We start from the raw sequence: 16915 nt of genomic DNA, 5'->3' as shown, positions 1-16915 counted from the left end.
ACACACTTTGTCAGTTTAAGATGCGAGTCTAATCTTGCTACAGCTCTGGTCTTACCAAAGCACTTCAATACATAGTTTCTCCCCTAAACTCAACAACCCTATTCTGGTACTCGTTGCTTCTCTAGAGAAAGACCCCCACTCAAAACACTTGTGGAAAAACAAACCAGCCCAGCCACTGACACCAACCAAGGGCGCATCGCTGTGAAATCGCCCGGTTACCAGGCACATGAGAGCTTTGAGAGCACAGTGCTCTGTTGACAGTGACGTGCCCATGGGACGCTTGTACTCACTGCCTGTTGTCTGACTCGTTCAGTGCAGCCATACCTACACAACTGGTTTTACTAAAAGGCAACAGAACATGCCCCCATTAAGGACAGCGATGGTAAAAGTGGTGAAATACAACAGTCACTAGGAAGGTGTCTGTTCAGCTACCTACTTATATAGAAAAGGGATGGTGCTGACCTAAAAGAAGAATTCTTCATTTTTAAAAAGAGGCCAGATATATCCAAAATTTCTTTGGTTATGTCTTGGTAGCGGATCTATACAACATGAAAATATTACAAAGCAAAAATCAATTTATTTTTTCTGTCAAAGAAAGTGGTAGGAGAAGGTGTAGGAGCTAATTACATTTTCCCAACAAAAATTAAGTAATCTTTAAAAGTATTTTTTTCCTCTATTATACTATGTTTTGAGCTCATTATAAAATCAGAAGGTTTAAAATGTTTCATTCAACAAAAATAATATTCAGTTAAATGTATCTTAATGAGAGGTTCTAGCTCTCCAAAGGGCTATGTGAACATTACTTAAATGCACTACATATAGTTCCAGAATCTACCTTAAAATACTACTATGACTAGCTAGATCTTGCTGAAGAGATGTTTTTTGAGAGTGAACACCACATAAACACCACTGCTGGGGAAGTTCAAAGGCAGATGGGAAATGTGAGGCTCATGCATTCCTAATTGCCACCAACCACAGCAACAAAACCCTGTCCCAGTGCATGAAGCACAAGACAAGTCTATTTCTGCTTTTGATCCCACCAGTGTTTTACCTTTTGTACCCCAAGCTGAGCACCTCAGAAACAGACAGCTTTGTCATCTCCTGCCAGAAGCACTCATATAAGCAATCGGCAGTAAGGGAAACATTGCTATTTTCCTTAAAAGACTAACATGGATTTGAGGCTACCTAATCTAGGCTGATTTTGGACAGAGCTCTTTCCTCAGCACTGTGCCCTACAGTTGCTGCACTTGCAGCTGGATGTGGCAAAATCCAGGGATCAGAGGATCTATCTTTATTGCCCTCCTGTTTTATTGGGTTGAAATGCCAGAGGTGAAACATTAGTACATTTAATGCATTCATTTGGCTCATCTCTACTGGGATTTTTTTCTCTTTTTTGGAAGATAAGCTCCTGCATGGAAAAAAGTACGTGCCTTCATTTTGCCTGGATGAATTTGGACACACTTGTCCATCCATCCTCTCTTTCAGATATATGTACTATTATTAGATTTGAGTATAAAAACCTTTCCATAGTTTGAAATTACAACAATGGTATGAAAGATATTTGAAACTTACAGTCTGCTATGCAACACATTAAAGAAAGACTGTTCGTGTTCAGTGTGCTAGAAGGTCATGAGTTCCTTCACTGATGCACCAAAGCTGTCAGGACTTGGTTATTCAGAGCTTTACTGAAGAGATCTCTCAAGTGGCACGAGATCTCTCAAGTGGCATCTGTCATGTTTAAATATGTTGACACGATCTCAGAGCTTTTATAATGACTTACAAAAATAAATTTTAAAAGAAGTGATTGGTAGACAAAATACAGAAGAGAGTCTCTAGAATCTTTCGATTCCCCTGCACCACAGTTACCTGAAGAAAACCTGCACATCATCTGACAAGAAATGCTATCTATTTTTAATAAACATATTATCCACCAGAAATCAGGCAAGTGCTTTCATCCAAAAATCTCCTCAAATAAAGAAAAAAATAAACCCTCTAACAGACCTTGGGATTAAAGAGCACATTTGTTGCTTTCTTACCTGTCTTTTATTGTAATCAAAACACATCCAAAACCGAGATGAGATTGCATAAGTTGGTTTTTTTTTGGCCAACTGCTTAAACAATCAAAGTGCAAACACAATAAACTTTGCCTGACTATTCTGGTCATGAATAACGTTGGCAGCATTTAAGTGTCTTGCCATTTTGGGTTGTTTTTTTTTTTTCTAGACTTATGCCTGTCATACTAGGATAATGCTTTAAAGCTATGCTTAAAGACTTAGTAAAAACCAAAACAGAAACAAAACAGAAACAAAGAAGTGGTGAACAGTGAGGAAGAAACAAAGGCTCCAAGAGCCTCACCTCTGAGCACAGCAGAGACTAAGCAGACACCAAGCCAGGAGTCTTAGAAGTCTTGTAAGCAGTGACACTTGTGAGACTGGGATTGCAAGAAAATAGTTAACCTCTACATGGTGACAGGGTCAGGGCCTGACCAGCCAGTAAAGACCTTGTCTGCAGACATGAGGAAAAGATTTCTCAGGCTTTTATGGCATCCAAAGCACACAGACAAGTTGGTTAACAACCATGGTTTGGCTACACAAAGAAGTTGATAATATGCTTTTTAAAAAACCAAACAAACCCAAAACATTGCTACAACCTGGTCTGCCTACAGAGATGAAATACTGCACTGAATCGAAAATTTGTAAGTAAATCTAATGAATCAGAAACTGGCTTTTTAAAGTAAGTGGTGAGTCAAGTTATTTCAAGGTCATTTTACAGACTATATATTCTAAAATACATTTTTATATTAGGAAAATTATTAGCTGACACCCAATTGACACTTGGCTTTTAAAAGCTAGTACTGGGTAAATGAGCTCATGCAGAACTAGCCATCAGGTCTGAGTCAGAATCCAGATTTTTAAATTGTTATTTATTTTTAAAGATCTGAATCATTTAATCCCATCATTTTTAACTTTCCTAAGTAGCATGACTGTACAGTAGTGTACAGCAGCCATAGCTAAGCTCAAAACGCAATGCTGAAGGCGGCGGCAGCAATTCTGGGCTCTTAGGGGTCTATTTTTTCCCAGGTCATCATGCTGTCTTCAAAGCCACTGCATTTTCCAGTGCTAGAATTTACAGCCACTTAATCAGTAAAGCCAAACACGGCTCCAAACGTGATAAACTAGGGGAAAAAAAGTCAGGTTATCTAACCAGACACTTGCACATATCAGTTTACCATAGGTAGGCAATACTTTTACTTTTTACATTTTTATTTAAGATTTGAAAAAATTAGGAATTGACCAACCAGCTTCTCTTCATACCATGGCATCCAATAGGGTCAACAAGCTGAATGGACTTGAACAGTTCAAACAGCAAGAATTAGAAAATGTATCTTTGGGGTAACATTTTTTAGGAAGGTTTCTGATAGCAAGGAAAGTTAGTAGACCATGCAGATCCAACAAACCAGGCTGCTGGCAGGATACCACACAACAAAAATTAGATTTCAGCACCCTAGTTCTTATTTCTAAAACCTTTCTGGCTGAAACCAAAGAAGGTATATAACAGCCCTTATTACTGAAAGAAGGAGAGTCTTGAAAAATAAAAGTAAACATTAAAAAGGTGAAAACATGAAGAGGAGCACACTTCAAAGAGAGGGGCAGAGTTCTGAAGGCATAAAATTTGGCAGCAAATTGCACATCATGAGGTATAACAATCTATTTTACACCAACATCCGACACAACAGAGGGGATATAAACATAAGAGTTATTTACACTGCCACATAGTAATGACTGTGTTTTCACATTCCAGCCAGGGTGAAATTCAGATGGAGGCACCTGCCTGAACAATACCGGCTATGCTTGTTCTGCCACTATCAGGGCTGTATCTGGGCTGACAGTCAGTGAACTTCCTACCCCAGATGCCTACAGCCAAGCAGTGCAGCCCAGCCCAGCCCTCTCAGCGAGCCAGGCAGGCAGGCAGCAAGTAGCCCCAGCGGCTTCCCCACCAGCCATGCCAGCCCTCAGCTGTCAAGAAAAGCTTCCTACCACATGCAATTATTTCCTAACCTCGCTAAAAAACAAACAAACAAGAGGAAAAGGAAAAAATAACATGCAAGAAATGCCTGTGCCTTCCACTGAAGAGTTGGTGATCAGCATAACTTATCATTAATGCTCTGGGCGTGTAGTCCTGGGCAGGAAGCTCGCTACCATCCTTTGCAATGTTTTCTAATCTCAGTTGCAATTTACCCTGGGGCAGTTGTTTTATCTCGTTTGTAAACCCAGTGAGAATGGCAGAGAGTACAAGCAGGATGGAGAGGTGGACACCAGCCACAGAGCGATGTGTTGTTCTGCTCTTTTGCTGTTGCACAGGTCCTTTTAAAGCTGCTCTTGCAATTCATTTGAAGGGGCAGTAGAAGGAAGCAACACTGGAATAATTCAAGGGTGACATAACTACATGGTTCCTTCTATGTTTCCTAGTTAAATTAACAAATCCAGAGTGTCATGCAAGACAAGGAAGGCAGTATCACCTTGTTGGTTTCTTAACCATTTCCTGCACCATTTCTCCAACTTTTCAAGGTTTTGTTAAAATGTTAATCCCCCATTTCAAAGCACATACAGCTCATTCCAGTTTGGTTACATCTGCACCTCCTCAATCCAGCACCCAGAGTTTTAGTATGACAAGTACCAGCCTACCACAAGAATTGCTGAAATCCCAGTTAATGTGCTTCCCCAGTCTGACAGCAAACAATTACTAGCACTGCAAATACAGTTCTTTAGCTGCACATGCAACATAACATAATGTAAACCATACTCATGAGTTCCCTCATTAAAACAAGGGATCTGTGAGGGTCAAGGCAGAATTGCAAGTTCTGCTTCCGTCAGACATGCTGGGCCAATCACTTTTAAAGGAGGAAGATACTTGTATCTGGCTGTGGCATTCAGCATTGATGGATGATCTGACTATTACCCACTTCATTCCTCATCTCCCAGGTGGTTCGAATAACAGGACTGCAGCTCTGTGTTTCTAAATAAAGCTTGTGTAGATGAGAAGTGTAACTCTCCTGTGAGCTGAAATGATAAAACGCTTGTCCTTTTCTCTGTAGCACCCAAAATGAAACCAAGGCCCATTTGGGTGCCTGTCAGACTCAGATCTGGCAGATTTGAAGGAAAATGTGACCAGCTGTAAGGAGAGCAGCTCTCCTTGCAAAGGCTTTTTCACCACAGAAATACTTAGTTCTTCCCCCTGCCAGGTTTGTTTCAAACTGCAGCTTCAACTCAACCAAACATTCCTAACCTGAGGAAAAGGTTAAAAGACTGAAGCATCAGAAAACTGTAATAATGTCACAGTATAGTGTAAACTCATATTTCTTTTCAATAAGCACTTTTCATCAGGTATACACATTAAGACACAAATAGCCTAGATACCTGAAATGGCAAACCGCTGTCTACCTTAGTTTGCAGAAACCTGTCTGTTTGCAGACACAAACAGATTCTGTGTGTAAGCTCAGATACATATTAGGGAACATGGGAATTTTGAAAACTGACACAAATTAATCTTCCTTTAAACACTATAGCAGAGAAAGTAAAGCAAATTACAGAATTTCAAGGGCATTAAAGGGGAATGACTACTTTGTCATGACAACAGATCCCAGGCAAGCTTTTTTTTTTTCCATCACAACTCCATCACTTTCATGGATTTTTAGATAGACAATACAAATAGAAGTTATGGATTTTGATTAAGACAATCAACTTCTACTAAAATATTTTACATTTTCATTTCTTATACAGCATCTCTTAGACCAGAGGTATTTTGCATTCTACCAAAAGTATTAAAAGCGGTCTGCACAAATGCCTAAACCAGAAAACAACATAGAATTAGATTTGTCAGCAGAAAGAGGAAAGAGAGCAACCACATCCCCAAAAACGCAGTTCTCAGGACAGACATGGGAACCTCGGGGAGGACCTGAACTGTGGGAGACAGGAAATTGCCTTATTGTCTGAAATCTGGGTTTTAGCAGCCAAGTGTTTAATCACTTCTTGGTAGCAAAAGCTATGTATTTCCTCACTTATCGGTACACAAACATTACCTAAGTGAAGCTGGAAATGTAGCTAACAACAAACCCGTAACAACTACGTCTGGCAGCATCGGGGCCTCTCTGATGCCAGGAGAAAGACCTGACCTGAGCAAAGCCTGGGTAAGAGCTGTGCGCCGGGGGGCATGCAGGAGCACCCCTTGCCCCCTCACCACTATGCTGCCTGCTGGATGGACACACAGCCTGCTGGTTGGACACAGGGCCCGCTGGTTCGCCATCAAACCCAAAAGCACTACAAAGCCACAACTAGGGGAACACGCCCTGTGAAGCCTTTTGTTTCATTCATACTTCATTAAGCCACCTGTGGCGACAATAGTAGCGTTTTGTGTGTTATTTTCCCTGTGGGAATCTTTATAAAATACCCAGGAAACCAGGTCAGGGTGGAACAGTTCCCTTCTGTGGATTAATTGCAAAGCCATTAAGCAAGGGACAGAGGAACACCACAGTACTGTTAAAGTACAGATGTAAAGCTACTGTTATCTTACAAGCTAAAAATTTTAAAACTCCCAAATGCCTGAAAAAGTCCTATTTAGGCTGTCTGATTACGTTACTTTGGCTGGGCTTCTTTGCTTTTCATGGCTGATAAAGCTGAAAAATTGTGTGCTTGTGGAAATGTCTGTACGATAATAAAAATAAGTGATTTCATTACCAAATCATATGCCAAACATTTGCCTTTGCTGATGTCATTTGGCCCAATCGCAGTTTAAAACACTGCTTGAGTGAAATACTTTGTTTTGTTTTCGAAGAACCCTGTCTGCTGTGTGCCCTGTCGTCATCCAAGCTTCTCCCCATCGCCTCTCTAATAATCCTTAGGGAAGCAAATGCACAGACTATGTTCAATAACTGATTTCACTGCCTGTTCATAGGTGATTTGCTGCTTCTCCCTTCACCTCATACAAATCTTCCTTACCACTCACTCCCATTATCCCATATCTTCTATCTTGAAATAACTGTAGAAGTTACTTACTACAATTCTTTAAAATAAATTTACATTGGAAATCCACTGCAAAACTTAAGGTGCCCTGTCCAAAAAGGCAAAAGCGAAGAAGCATAGACACCAAAATAAACAGCTTGTTTTTCAAGTATACAACACACCTAGGTATCACTTAAGGAGTCAAAATGTGGCCTTAATACCTACCCCCAAAACCTCAATAGCACACACCTCACTGTGTGCTTGGATTTGAAAAAACATACAAACAAAAAAAAGGCAGCTGAATGTTTTTTTGTGAAAAGCCACAAACTTTCATTCAAAAAACTTCCTATAAACATGGCAATCAACTTCTAGTTTCAAGTTTCACGACCTCCATGGGAATGCTTTTTTATTACAACAGGCAAGTTAGCAACGGTAATAAAGCTAAGATAAGGTTGGTGTGTTCATTATAAATTCTGATTATCAGATTTGGAAATCTACCCATTACAATTATTATTTGGAAAAGATTAGTAAAGTCAGCAAAAGGAATGTGGCATCTGGATATTCGCTCTACAGAACAAACAGGTTAAAATTTGTATTATAGTAAGGATGTTTTTGAGTTGGAGCACAACAGGTATTCCCTTCTTTCATCTTACAATCCAATTAGTCTCTTTAAAAGATGACATTTTTGTCTCAAGGGACACAATCAGTCACAACACAAACACACAAATTCAAGGCTTCTGTACCAATTTGTATGGCTGCAGAGAAACCTGGCTCAAAATCAGAGTTGCCTTTGAAGGATCAACAAATGCCAGTGCTTCAGGAGGAAATCTAGCCACAATACCAGCAAGTTTATACATGCTGGATGATTTGGTTAATTAAGAGACAAGATATTTGTTTAGCACTACAGAGGAAGGTGAAGAGAGGGGAGAGGAAGACATCTAGAACCCAACCTGTCTCATTTACCATCAGGGGCAAGACTGCAGAATAGGATGTTTGTAAACACCTGAGGACTGGTAGGAAGCCAATTTCTACCTAATAACAAGGAGAGATACCTGGCATTCACTGCTCATCCTGCTCATTACCCTAAGGCTTCCTAACGTGTCAGCACCCAACATGGCCCAGGAGTACCTCTCCCTTTCTCAACTCTGTGGGATGGAGTGCACCAGGCAACGTAGGTTTTATTAACTACCAAAGCATTCATTTTACCATCTTTGGAAATGAAGACAACATGAAAAGGAGTGTGAGGGGTTTGGCAGATAAAAAACATCCTGTTTTATCATTTGTGGGTACACAAGTGTGGTTAGTACAAGGAGACGAGGCTCAGAGCCAGTGCTGAGTCAGTCACAAAACCTCCAGCCTCTATCCCTATTTTGTGACATATGGCTCCTCTTCAGCTGACTCACACTGGCCCCTGATTTCCCTCTGGTCCAGCCACCCTTAAAGCCACAAGCCCTCTGCAATGCTGCCCCAGCTAAAGCAAGGACCTACCAGAGGAGCCCATAGAAGCCTCTCTACAGAGGAGACACCAATGCCACTGAGTCTGGGTAGGACTGACTGCATACACCACTAATGAAAAGATCCACTGTATTTTTATGCAAGCCCTTGAAATGTGGTCATAAACAATTTCAGAGTCATACTCTTCCAATAAGTTTCCCAACAGGAGTTTTTGAAAGGGCACCTAATCTATCATAAACCAAACTTTGAAGGGCCAGGCTCGAGGAATGAGGGCAACAAGAGCTCAACAGGATCTGAGTTCATGATTGTTTCATTTGTTTTTCAGAAACCTATATATACACATATACCTACAATAGCACATAGGTATGGTGTTCATACACACAGCACTCAAAACTTCTTAGCTCGATTTTTATTTACTTGCTTTATGCTAATAATTGTCCAGGTAGGCCTCAAAACCACAGCTCAGACTGTACGAGTCCTCTGCCCAGGAACTGCACCCGAGGTGGGATCTACAATAGAGGCAATGCACAGAACACCAAAGCTGTGCACAGTAATTTACTGCTCCCCTCCCTGCAACATGCAACACCATGATCCAAAACTGCCCATATCCAGAGAGAAATGCTAGAGTGTACCAAGGCAGCTGGTAATGAGGACATTCGCATGCTTCAGAAAATCAACATCTCCTTTCAGAGTAAGTCTGGGGTGTTTTCATATGCAGAGATCTTTGCTCTCTTCAAGCATGAGTCTACAGTCATAGGAGAGCCAGAGTTTCAGGTGCATAGTATGAGCCAGGTCCTGCCATCTGATACATATACGTATCTCAAACATCAGCAGGAGTCTCACTTATATGTGCACACATATCTGTATCATTCACACAGGTACACTGCTAGTTATTCAAGTAGAGAATCTACTCCATACAGAAAGGTTCAAATAAAAGTTTAGACAACACTCAGATATGTCTTAAAAAGGCTATTGAGTACACTCTGGAACTAACTGCATGAACTCTTGTTCATCGTTTTACTATGCTTTGCATGTTTAAAAATTTAGAGAGACCTTCACTCTGCTAGCATGGTGAGCAACATGTGAAACCTTTAATCTTGTTTAATTGTCTGGCTATGTTTCATTCCATGAAGAAACAAATAATCATTACAGTTTTCAAGCACACAACTCTGCATTGATTAGTAAAAGATGAAAAGGAGAGACAAACTTTACCAGGATAATAAAGCTGTATTCTTTTTCTAGATACATTTGCAAAAAAAAAAAATAATCACAGTATGGTTTCTAGAACCTTGGCTACTTAGGACAGACTCTGTTTCTCCCTAATGCTGGTAAACTGTGCAAATGCCAGCTCCAGAAAGCTGCTCTTCTGAACAGCACTCATTCCCATTTTACAAGCTTGTGACAGAAGGAAGTATATGTTTGATGCAGATTTAACACACACATAAATGAGCTCCTACAGTTTCAAACATAGTTTGTTTCTACCCCAGTTGTGTGCATGTCTTTCTGCAGTGCTTTGTTTTTGTGGGTTTGTTTTTTTTCTTTTACAAAGAATTAAAGGGAAAATAAAGTCTGCAGTAAAGCAACTCTGAAATAGCAATGGGTTTGAACTTCTTGAAAATTGTTCAACTGGTTTTATTCATCCAGCTTAAAATCATATCATTGTAGAAACTTTGAAAGCCATATTTGGCAATGTTCTTCAAGAGCAGTTAAGACACAGGATTATTGTTATTTAGTTGTAGTAGAACATTCTGCATGCATAAAACTTGTGTATATTGTAACGAGTAACATAAGTATGGCCAAAGAGTTTAAGCAAAAAAATCAACAAATACAGCATTCAGCTCAAACACTGCGAAAAAAATGACCAGTTTGTTGGTGATGGCAGCAGGTTCTCTGCAAAAAAACCAAACCAGCACAACCCACAAAAACCCCTAACACCCCCCACACACCCTACCCCAGCCAAACACCACCAAACACTCCCTTCCCCGTGAGTAGTTTAGATCCTGATTGCGTTTTATCTCCTTTACCTCCTGCAACGATTGGGAAGATTGCAAAGCTGCGAGCTGCAGACTCAGCTACAGAGGTCATAGCCACAGCCTCATATAAAGCCTTCAAGTCAATTTTTTTTTTAAACATTATGCCTACTAGCAACCCGGACTCTGAACTGCAATTGCAAAAATCCACTTAGCTCATTTTGTGATCCTGCTTTAACAAGTAGGACTTTTACTCCGGGGTGATCTACTGCAACCAGTCCTGTGTCAACTCCACAGAGGCGAGTGCTGGGCACCGCTGCCTGTATTTAGCCTGCTAACTCCTGTTTGCCTGCTTCACTACTAAAAGTGGTAGCTGGCATAACATGCAAGAAAGAAGCTTAACATCACCCACTGCACCAAAGGAAAATCATGGTATGTGTATTGTATGTAGCCTAATCTCTCTGTACTGGCACTTTGGTTGGACTGCCGGGGTTGCTGAGAATTCCTTATCAACAAGTGGGGCTATCAGAGCACACCACTGCAGCGATCAGGGAGCCTGTAGACTTCTTGCAATGTGTCTCCTCTCATTCATGCTGCATAGATAGGCTTTCACAGCAGACTGTGATTCATGTGTGAGGAATGCTTGGTAGATATCCCCACAGAGCCCACAGGCTGGGGTTACTACTTTCATTTGCAGCAATCTGAAGATTCATATTTCTCTTGGTAAATCAGTGATGACACAGTGAGGTGCAGGTCTGGGCATGGTCCAGGTTCATAATGAACATCTACAAATATTTCACAGAATATCTGTATATGCATTGTTTATATCAGGAATTCTAGATTCATTTGTAATTTGATCCTATGCGCATCATAGATCTGTCTATTAATTTCTGCAAATGCTTACACCATGCCACTAAACATAAATCTTTAATCTCAAAGAGCAGTCACACCATACCTTCAACACTGCAGAAGGTGTTGATTAGCATCCTGCTTGGCAACCTTGTAAAGTATTACTCAGGTTGTACTTTATGTACCAACCAATTTCCCTGAGTCTTCTCACCATATATAAATATTAATCATTTGGCTTAAGAACTTTGCAGAACCAGGCCTCAGATTTGTAATGTCACACTCCAGAGAAAAGTGCTTCATTTTTATATTTTACACGGCTCATAAAACTTTTTTTTGTGTTGCAAATGCTTCCTCAAACTAACCACAGAAATCTGGATGTGGGGCTGCATGTGTATGTGGAATCTCTCTTGTAATTTGTTAATCATCAGACACTTTCTCATTCCTTCCCTTTCCTGTCTGTTTTCATCACAAAGATGCTCAATGACATATGCTCAAGGCTTTTTCAAAAGAACAAAAGGGAGGAAGGAAGCACAGGTCAAAAAGGAAAAAGGAAAGAAAACCAGAGGCTGTCAGGAAAGGGGTGCAAATAGCTGTAATGGCACCCTTCCTTCCCTAAAGAAAACCATCATAAGGACACTTACTATCTTAGAAAAAGTTAATAATAATAATTGGGAGCTTATTAAAAATGAATAAATAATACTGGAAGTAACACTGTGTCCTTCTCCCTGTCACTTCTGAGGATTTTCAGTGCAATGATGCAAACAAGAATAAAGATCCTTTGAACACTGCCTGTCTGCTGAGTCCACAAAATAACACTTCAGTGACAGGGTTTTTTAATTGAAAAGTCCTCCACAGTTTGGTGTTTAGTTACTCCCCAGGATGCCCATCCTCTCCATTCTTCTATGCAGTCAAGTATTTTAAAACTTACCCTTCTTGGGGCAACCTTTAACTATCACTTGCAGTAAAGTAGTGAATTGGCATGAACTAGAGTATTTTGTAAAGTTCTGTCATCAAGTTTTATACCAACACTCAGTGGTTCTCTCTGTCAAAATATGGTATTGCACGCTCTACTGAAGAGAGGATAACTTCCTGTCCACAACCAAACAGACTATCTTCTTCAGCAAATATCACATAGCAATTACCCACATTCTGCTTTCAAAAAAACAGTTACAGGAAAGTATTTCAATCCCTAAAATCTTGCACCACTTCTTCTGTTGCTGTTTAGCAACTAGAGCCAACACAATGTGACAAAGACAGATCATTAGTCTTCAAAGCAGCCCTTTCAACTGCTGTTGAAACGCATTTGGTTTCTCATAGCTTGCACCAAGCAGCAACAGAACCTGCTGAATATACCATGGTTTGCACCCTGTCAACCCCTGTTTAATAAAGCAAGTAGTTCTTGTGGTCCTGGTGTGAACGAAGCCTACAGTGTCATGAGTTTACATCTTATGCTTGACTGACACCGACGTTTAAAGACCACAGAAAACTTTTCTGCCATGATTAAGGCAGACTGTAAAGCAGGGTGCTTTTAGGATCACTTTTACTTACTGTGTGTTTCCACAAAACTTGCAGAACAAAAATACCTAAAAATTTGTCAAAATCAGTTGGTATCATCCAGTTTCAAAAGGTATATTAAAGGAAGAGTTACACGAATGGACACATTGCATGTGTGTGTATAAACCTTGCTTCTGCAGAGAAACCAGTTTAAAAGATCTTAAGCTATGAACTCCAAAACTGAACTTCTCCACTTACCTTAGTGTTCGTACAACATTTGCCACGTTTATACTCTTTGTGACTTGCTCTTTTATCAAGCTTGTTCCACAAAGCTTTGGCCTTCCACGTCGTCACTCTTGACTTCAGTTTGGTGTAAAAGTTTCTATTGTCTGAAGGATCTAACTCAAGTTGGCGAGTGAGGATATTGAAGGCCTGAATGGTACCTTTGCATGTTGAAGCTTGCATAAAGTTTTCAAATATCTGGCCAGCCTGACTGTATTTTTCATCATCGTTTTCCCCCATGTTGTGAGCGATGTGTGTGAAAAGGATTAAGCTGGAGCTCTCGTGCTGGGGTACAGGTGATCAACACTACTGAGTACTTCCAAGCATGTTATTCCTAGAAAAGGCAAACACAGGTCAGGTTAAAGCAGGTTCTGCCTAACAAAATTAAGTCCACAAACTGTCTAGCCAGTACAAACATAAAAACGCAGCATATGGCAAGTGGATAAACCAGGTACAAAAAGTTAGCAGGGGTATCCAAGATAAGTGTTACAAGTAGACATAACATACTCGTCCTGTCATGACATGTACTTCACAAAGAGTGTCCTAAAAAGCCCTACAGATTCAAGCCTACTGCCTCAAGAACAACCAACTTCACTGAGAGCCTGAGGATTTCTTTAATTTTTGTTCAGTGATAATGACTAGATAACAGATAAAGAAAAATCAAGTATCCAGATGCTTTTTCCAAGCAGAATTTGTCACAGCTAGTACATCTCCGGCAACACTTTAGTCTTAAGAATTCTTAGAAACCTGCAGCCAAAAGTCAGTACTATGAGGAAACTTTCTGCTGTTGAACAAGGTAGGGCCAAGAGCACAGCTTAGCCAAAGCAATTTAGAACTGGCAGAATCACTTGCCACAAGCAAATGCACAAAACAGGCTAAGCAGAATTATCACAAGTTGCACCAGAACTGAAGAAAAATAAAACAAGTAACCACAGAGAGCTCCTCTTTTTCTCACTCTCTTGCCAAAAAGAGAAAGGGTTCAGTGCTTCAGTGCATTGAAAGGAATTTTATCTCCATGTCTCCACATGTGAAATGTTAAAGTTATGCATTTGGAGTCTTACCTTGTCATTCGCTAATGATATAAAATAATGATGTTTGGCTGACTAAGCCCAGTTGGCTTTTTCTGGTAACATGATCACAGTCAAACTGCCCAATTCAGATAAATGCCCTTATATTCTGTAAGAGTAGCACTACTCTAAATTAACATAAGTTTGCAAAAACAAGAATACTTTCTTTGTGGCACTCCCTTATCCTTCCTTAACCTTGCTCTCAATCTCTAATGGGGATCATCTGAGAGTCAGCCAAGGTCCATAGAAAACTTCCAAGTGGCTTTCACATTTTCCAAGAAAATTGTTACAGGTTATGTATAAACTTATCCTCAGAAGAGGGTCTACCTGAACTTCAGTCCAGGGATTTAAGTAATGTATTCTTTTTCTTGCTATTAAAGAATTAACTACCAGTCCAAGAAATCAAAAACTAAATCAATGCTTGCCTAACCTCCCACATAATTAGTTATTTTGCTTGGAACGTCATCTGTTGGCTGATAGTTTTAGAATAAATTGTTAGAAAGGCCTTTGAAGTTTTGCTTTTTAGTTTAACACTATTTCACAAACTATTCAGTCTCTGCTTGCATTTCCTTCAAAGAAGAAAAGAGAAAACATATCCAGTGTATTTAAGCAGAGACCCTCCATGTCTATTTTACAATCCTCTCATACAGAAAAATATTATGCAACTTATTAGAGAGATCCCATGGGGAGATATAAGGAAGCATTTGGTATACTCGCATTCCCTGGTTGTGCTCAAAATAAATAACCTTTGTGTGCACATCATCAGTCTGTTGTTGGTTTGTGGGTAAAATAAATTGGCAATGTTGGGAGTTTGTACATTTCCTTAGACCAAATGTCATGATTAAATATTCAGTGCCAAGAATAAGTCAGGAAATTTCTGTTTTCCCCTCTGAATACTTCATTTATAATATGCTCCATGCCCTTTTCTGAAGAGCTTTGTGGTTCTGTGAGGTAAAAGCACAAACATTTTATATGTCCTGAATTCCAGAAGGTCTAATTTTTCAAGAAGCTAAGTGCTATGAACTCCCATTGACTCACAAGGAGTTGAGGACATCCAGCACCCTTCCAGGTTCAAGTCCTCAATGATGAATGAGTAAACCCCTCCAACAACTGCACACAGGCAGGAGGGAGTCTAGCCACCTTGCTGCCCTGATGCAGATGCGAGGCAGGCCCAGCATCATGACCCCCACCAGCCCTGGCTTTGGGATCGCGGAGCTACACAGAAGGTTTTGGGTCAGTCCAACACCAGGCAATAGACCCAGAAGTTCCTAGGGGAAGGTGAAAGGTAGGGCACTGCCATGAGGAAAGCCTGATGTATGTCTGGGCTTAAGTTTTATGGGTACTGTTACAAAGGGAAGGCAACACAGGGCCACTACAAACAGCAACAGCACAGTTTGAGATGCTACAATGCAGTTTAAATAGTCTGATATACAGGCTCCCCAGGATTTGAGACCCATTGAAAAAAAGACCATTAAAATCAAGGATAAGCTCTTACTTTACCCAGTTTCCATACTTGCCTGAGATACTTTTTTTATAATAGAAAAGTCAAAGTATTTTTCTTTTTTTCTAAAAGTAATTATGAACAACTCTTGGGGAGTGGGGAAGCATCAATACGACATTCTTCTTTGGATATTTCAGCTAAGGGAGTGGCAGCCAGATTACATTTCCTTAATCACTGTAAAGTCACATCACTACTGTCTCAGTGCTACTAGACTTGGAGCAGCTATAAAACAATACTTCCTCTCTGTTGTTTTCATTAGGTCACCACAAGACTTATTGTGTTCATCTAACAAGTTACATGAAGTTTAAAAGTTAACTCTGACATAATTGATAAGTGAGTCTGATATCAAACTCTTTAATGTAATATATTTTCTACTTAGAGAGAGGAGATTTTTATAACCTCATCTGTTTCCATCCACCAAGGAACAATTGAGGTGGGGGGTCTGTGGAGAAAACCCACATCTAAACCAATCAAGGAAGAGGAGCAGCATGTGCCAGGACTGATAACAGCTAGGAGAAGACAGAAGAGATGGTCAGCAGAAGGCACTACAGGAAGGGGAGGAAAACATTTTTAGCTTGATGCAAGTCAATTGAAGAAGATGTTGCACACACAGAGCAGGGTCTGAGCTTCCTCTGGCTTCCACAGGGGAGAAGAGCAGCTGGGAAGGACAGACAGGACACCTTCCCCAGCCCTAAAACTTTCCTCTTCCAACACTGCAGAGGCAGGACTGAGGCCATTCTTTTGAGGCAGAGAATTTTCTCTTTCATGAACTTCCCATCTTGACCACAGTGAAAAACTGTGGAGTGGCATCTCAGCAGAGACATTTGCTCACCAGCAAAGCATTTCTCCTCACTGTGTCAGAGGTCATGCTCTCCAAAAAGCCACATTTTGTGGTCAGAAAGGCAGAACGAGACAGAAGACTTCGGTTACTGGGGTTTCTGGCAACCTTTTTTTTTTCCCCCACCCCTCTTGGCATCAACACTGTTGACAGATGACAGAGAAAGACAGTGCTCTAAATATATGCTGCTCAAGGAAAAGTATGCATTTTTTCCTGAGGAGTCACCAATATTTCACTACAGTATTGCACATAACTCAATAGAAACAAAGCAATAAGGACAAGAGGTTGAACAGAGGAATTCTTAACTATAATTAAAGTTTCCTGTCTTTAACTGTCTCAAAGACTTAAGAGGCAACACAAACTGCTTACCTGTACTGGAAAGAAAACCCTAAAAATCAACACACCAGTGAGGAAATACGTAAGTTCTTAGAATAATATTGTTCACCTTGTTGGGTTTTTTT

The 16915-nt window shown here is 40.3% G+C and overlaps 1 protein-coding gene across 3 annotated transcripts in view; it reads right to left on the bottom strand.

The window, feature by feature from the left end:
• MICAL2 (microtubule associated monooxygenase, calponin and LIM domain containing 2) overlaps nucleotides 1–13288 on the bottom strand; it is a gene marked incomplete at both ends in the record, with an annotated part of 99340 nt that extends 86052 nt beyond the window's left edge. For all 3 annotated transcript variants that reach the window (XM_084263858.1, XM_084263859.1, XM_084263860.1), the window contains one exon: nucleotides 13025–13288. In XM_084263858.1, coding sequence (XP_084119984.1) covers nucleotides 13025–13288 — 264 coding nt within the window. The remainder of the gene's footprint in view (nucleotides 1–13024) is intronic.
• Between the last annotated feature and the right edge of the window lie 3627 nt (nucleotides 13289–16915).

This window comes from Gallinula chloropus, assembly GCF_964237585.1.
Source record: "Gallinula chloropus genome assembly, chromosome: 4".
NCBI lineage: Eukaryota > Metazoa > Chordata > Aves > Gruiformes > Rallidae > Gallinula > Gallinula chloropus.
Note: the sequence above shows the minus strand (reverse complement) of the source record. Positions and strands in the feature narration are given on the sequence as shown.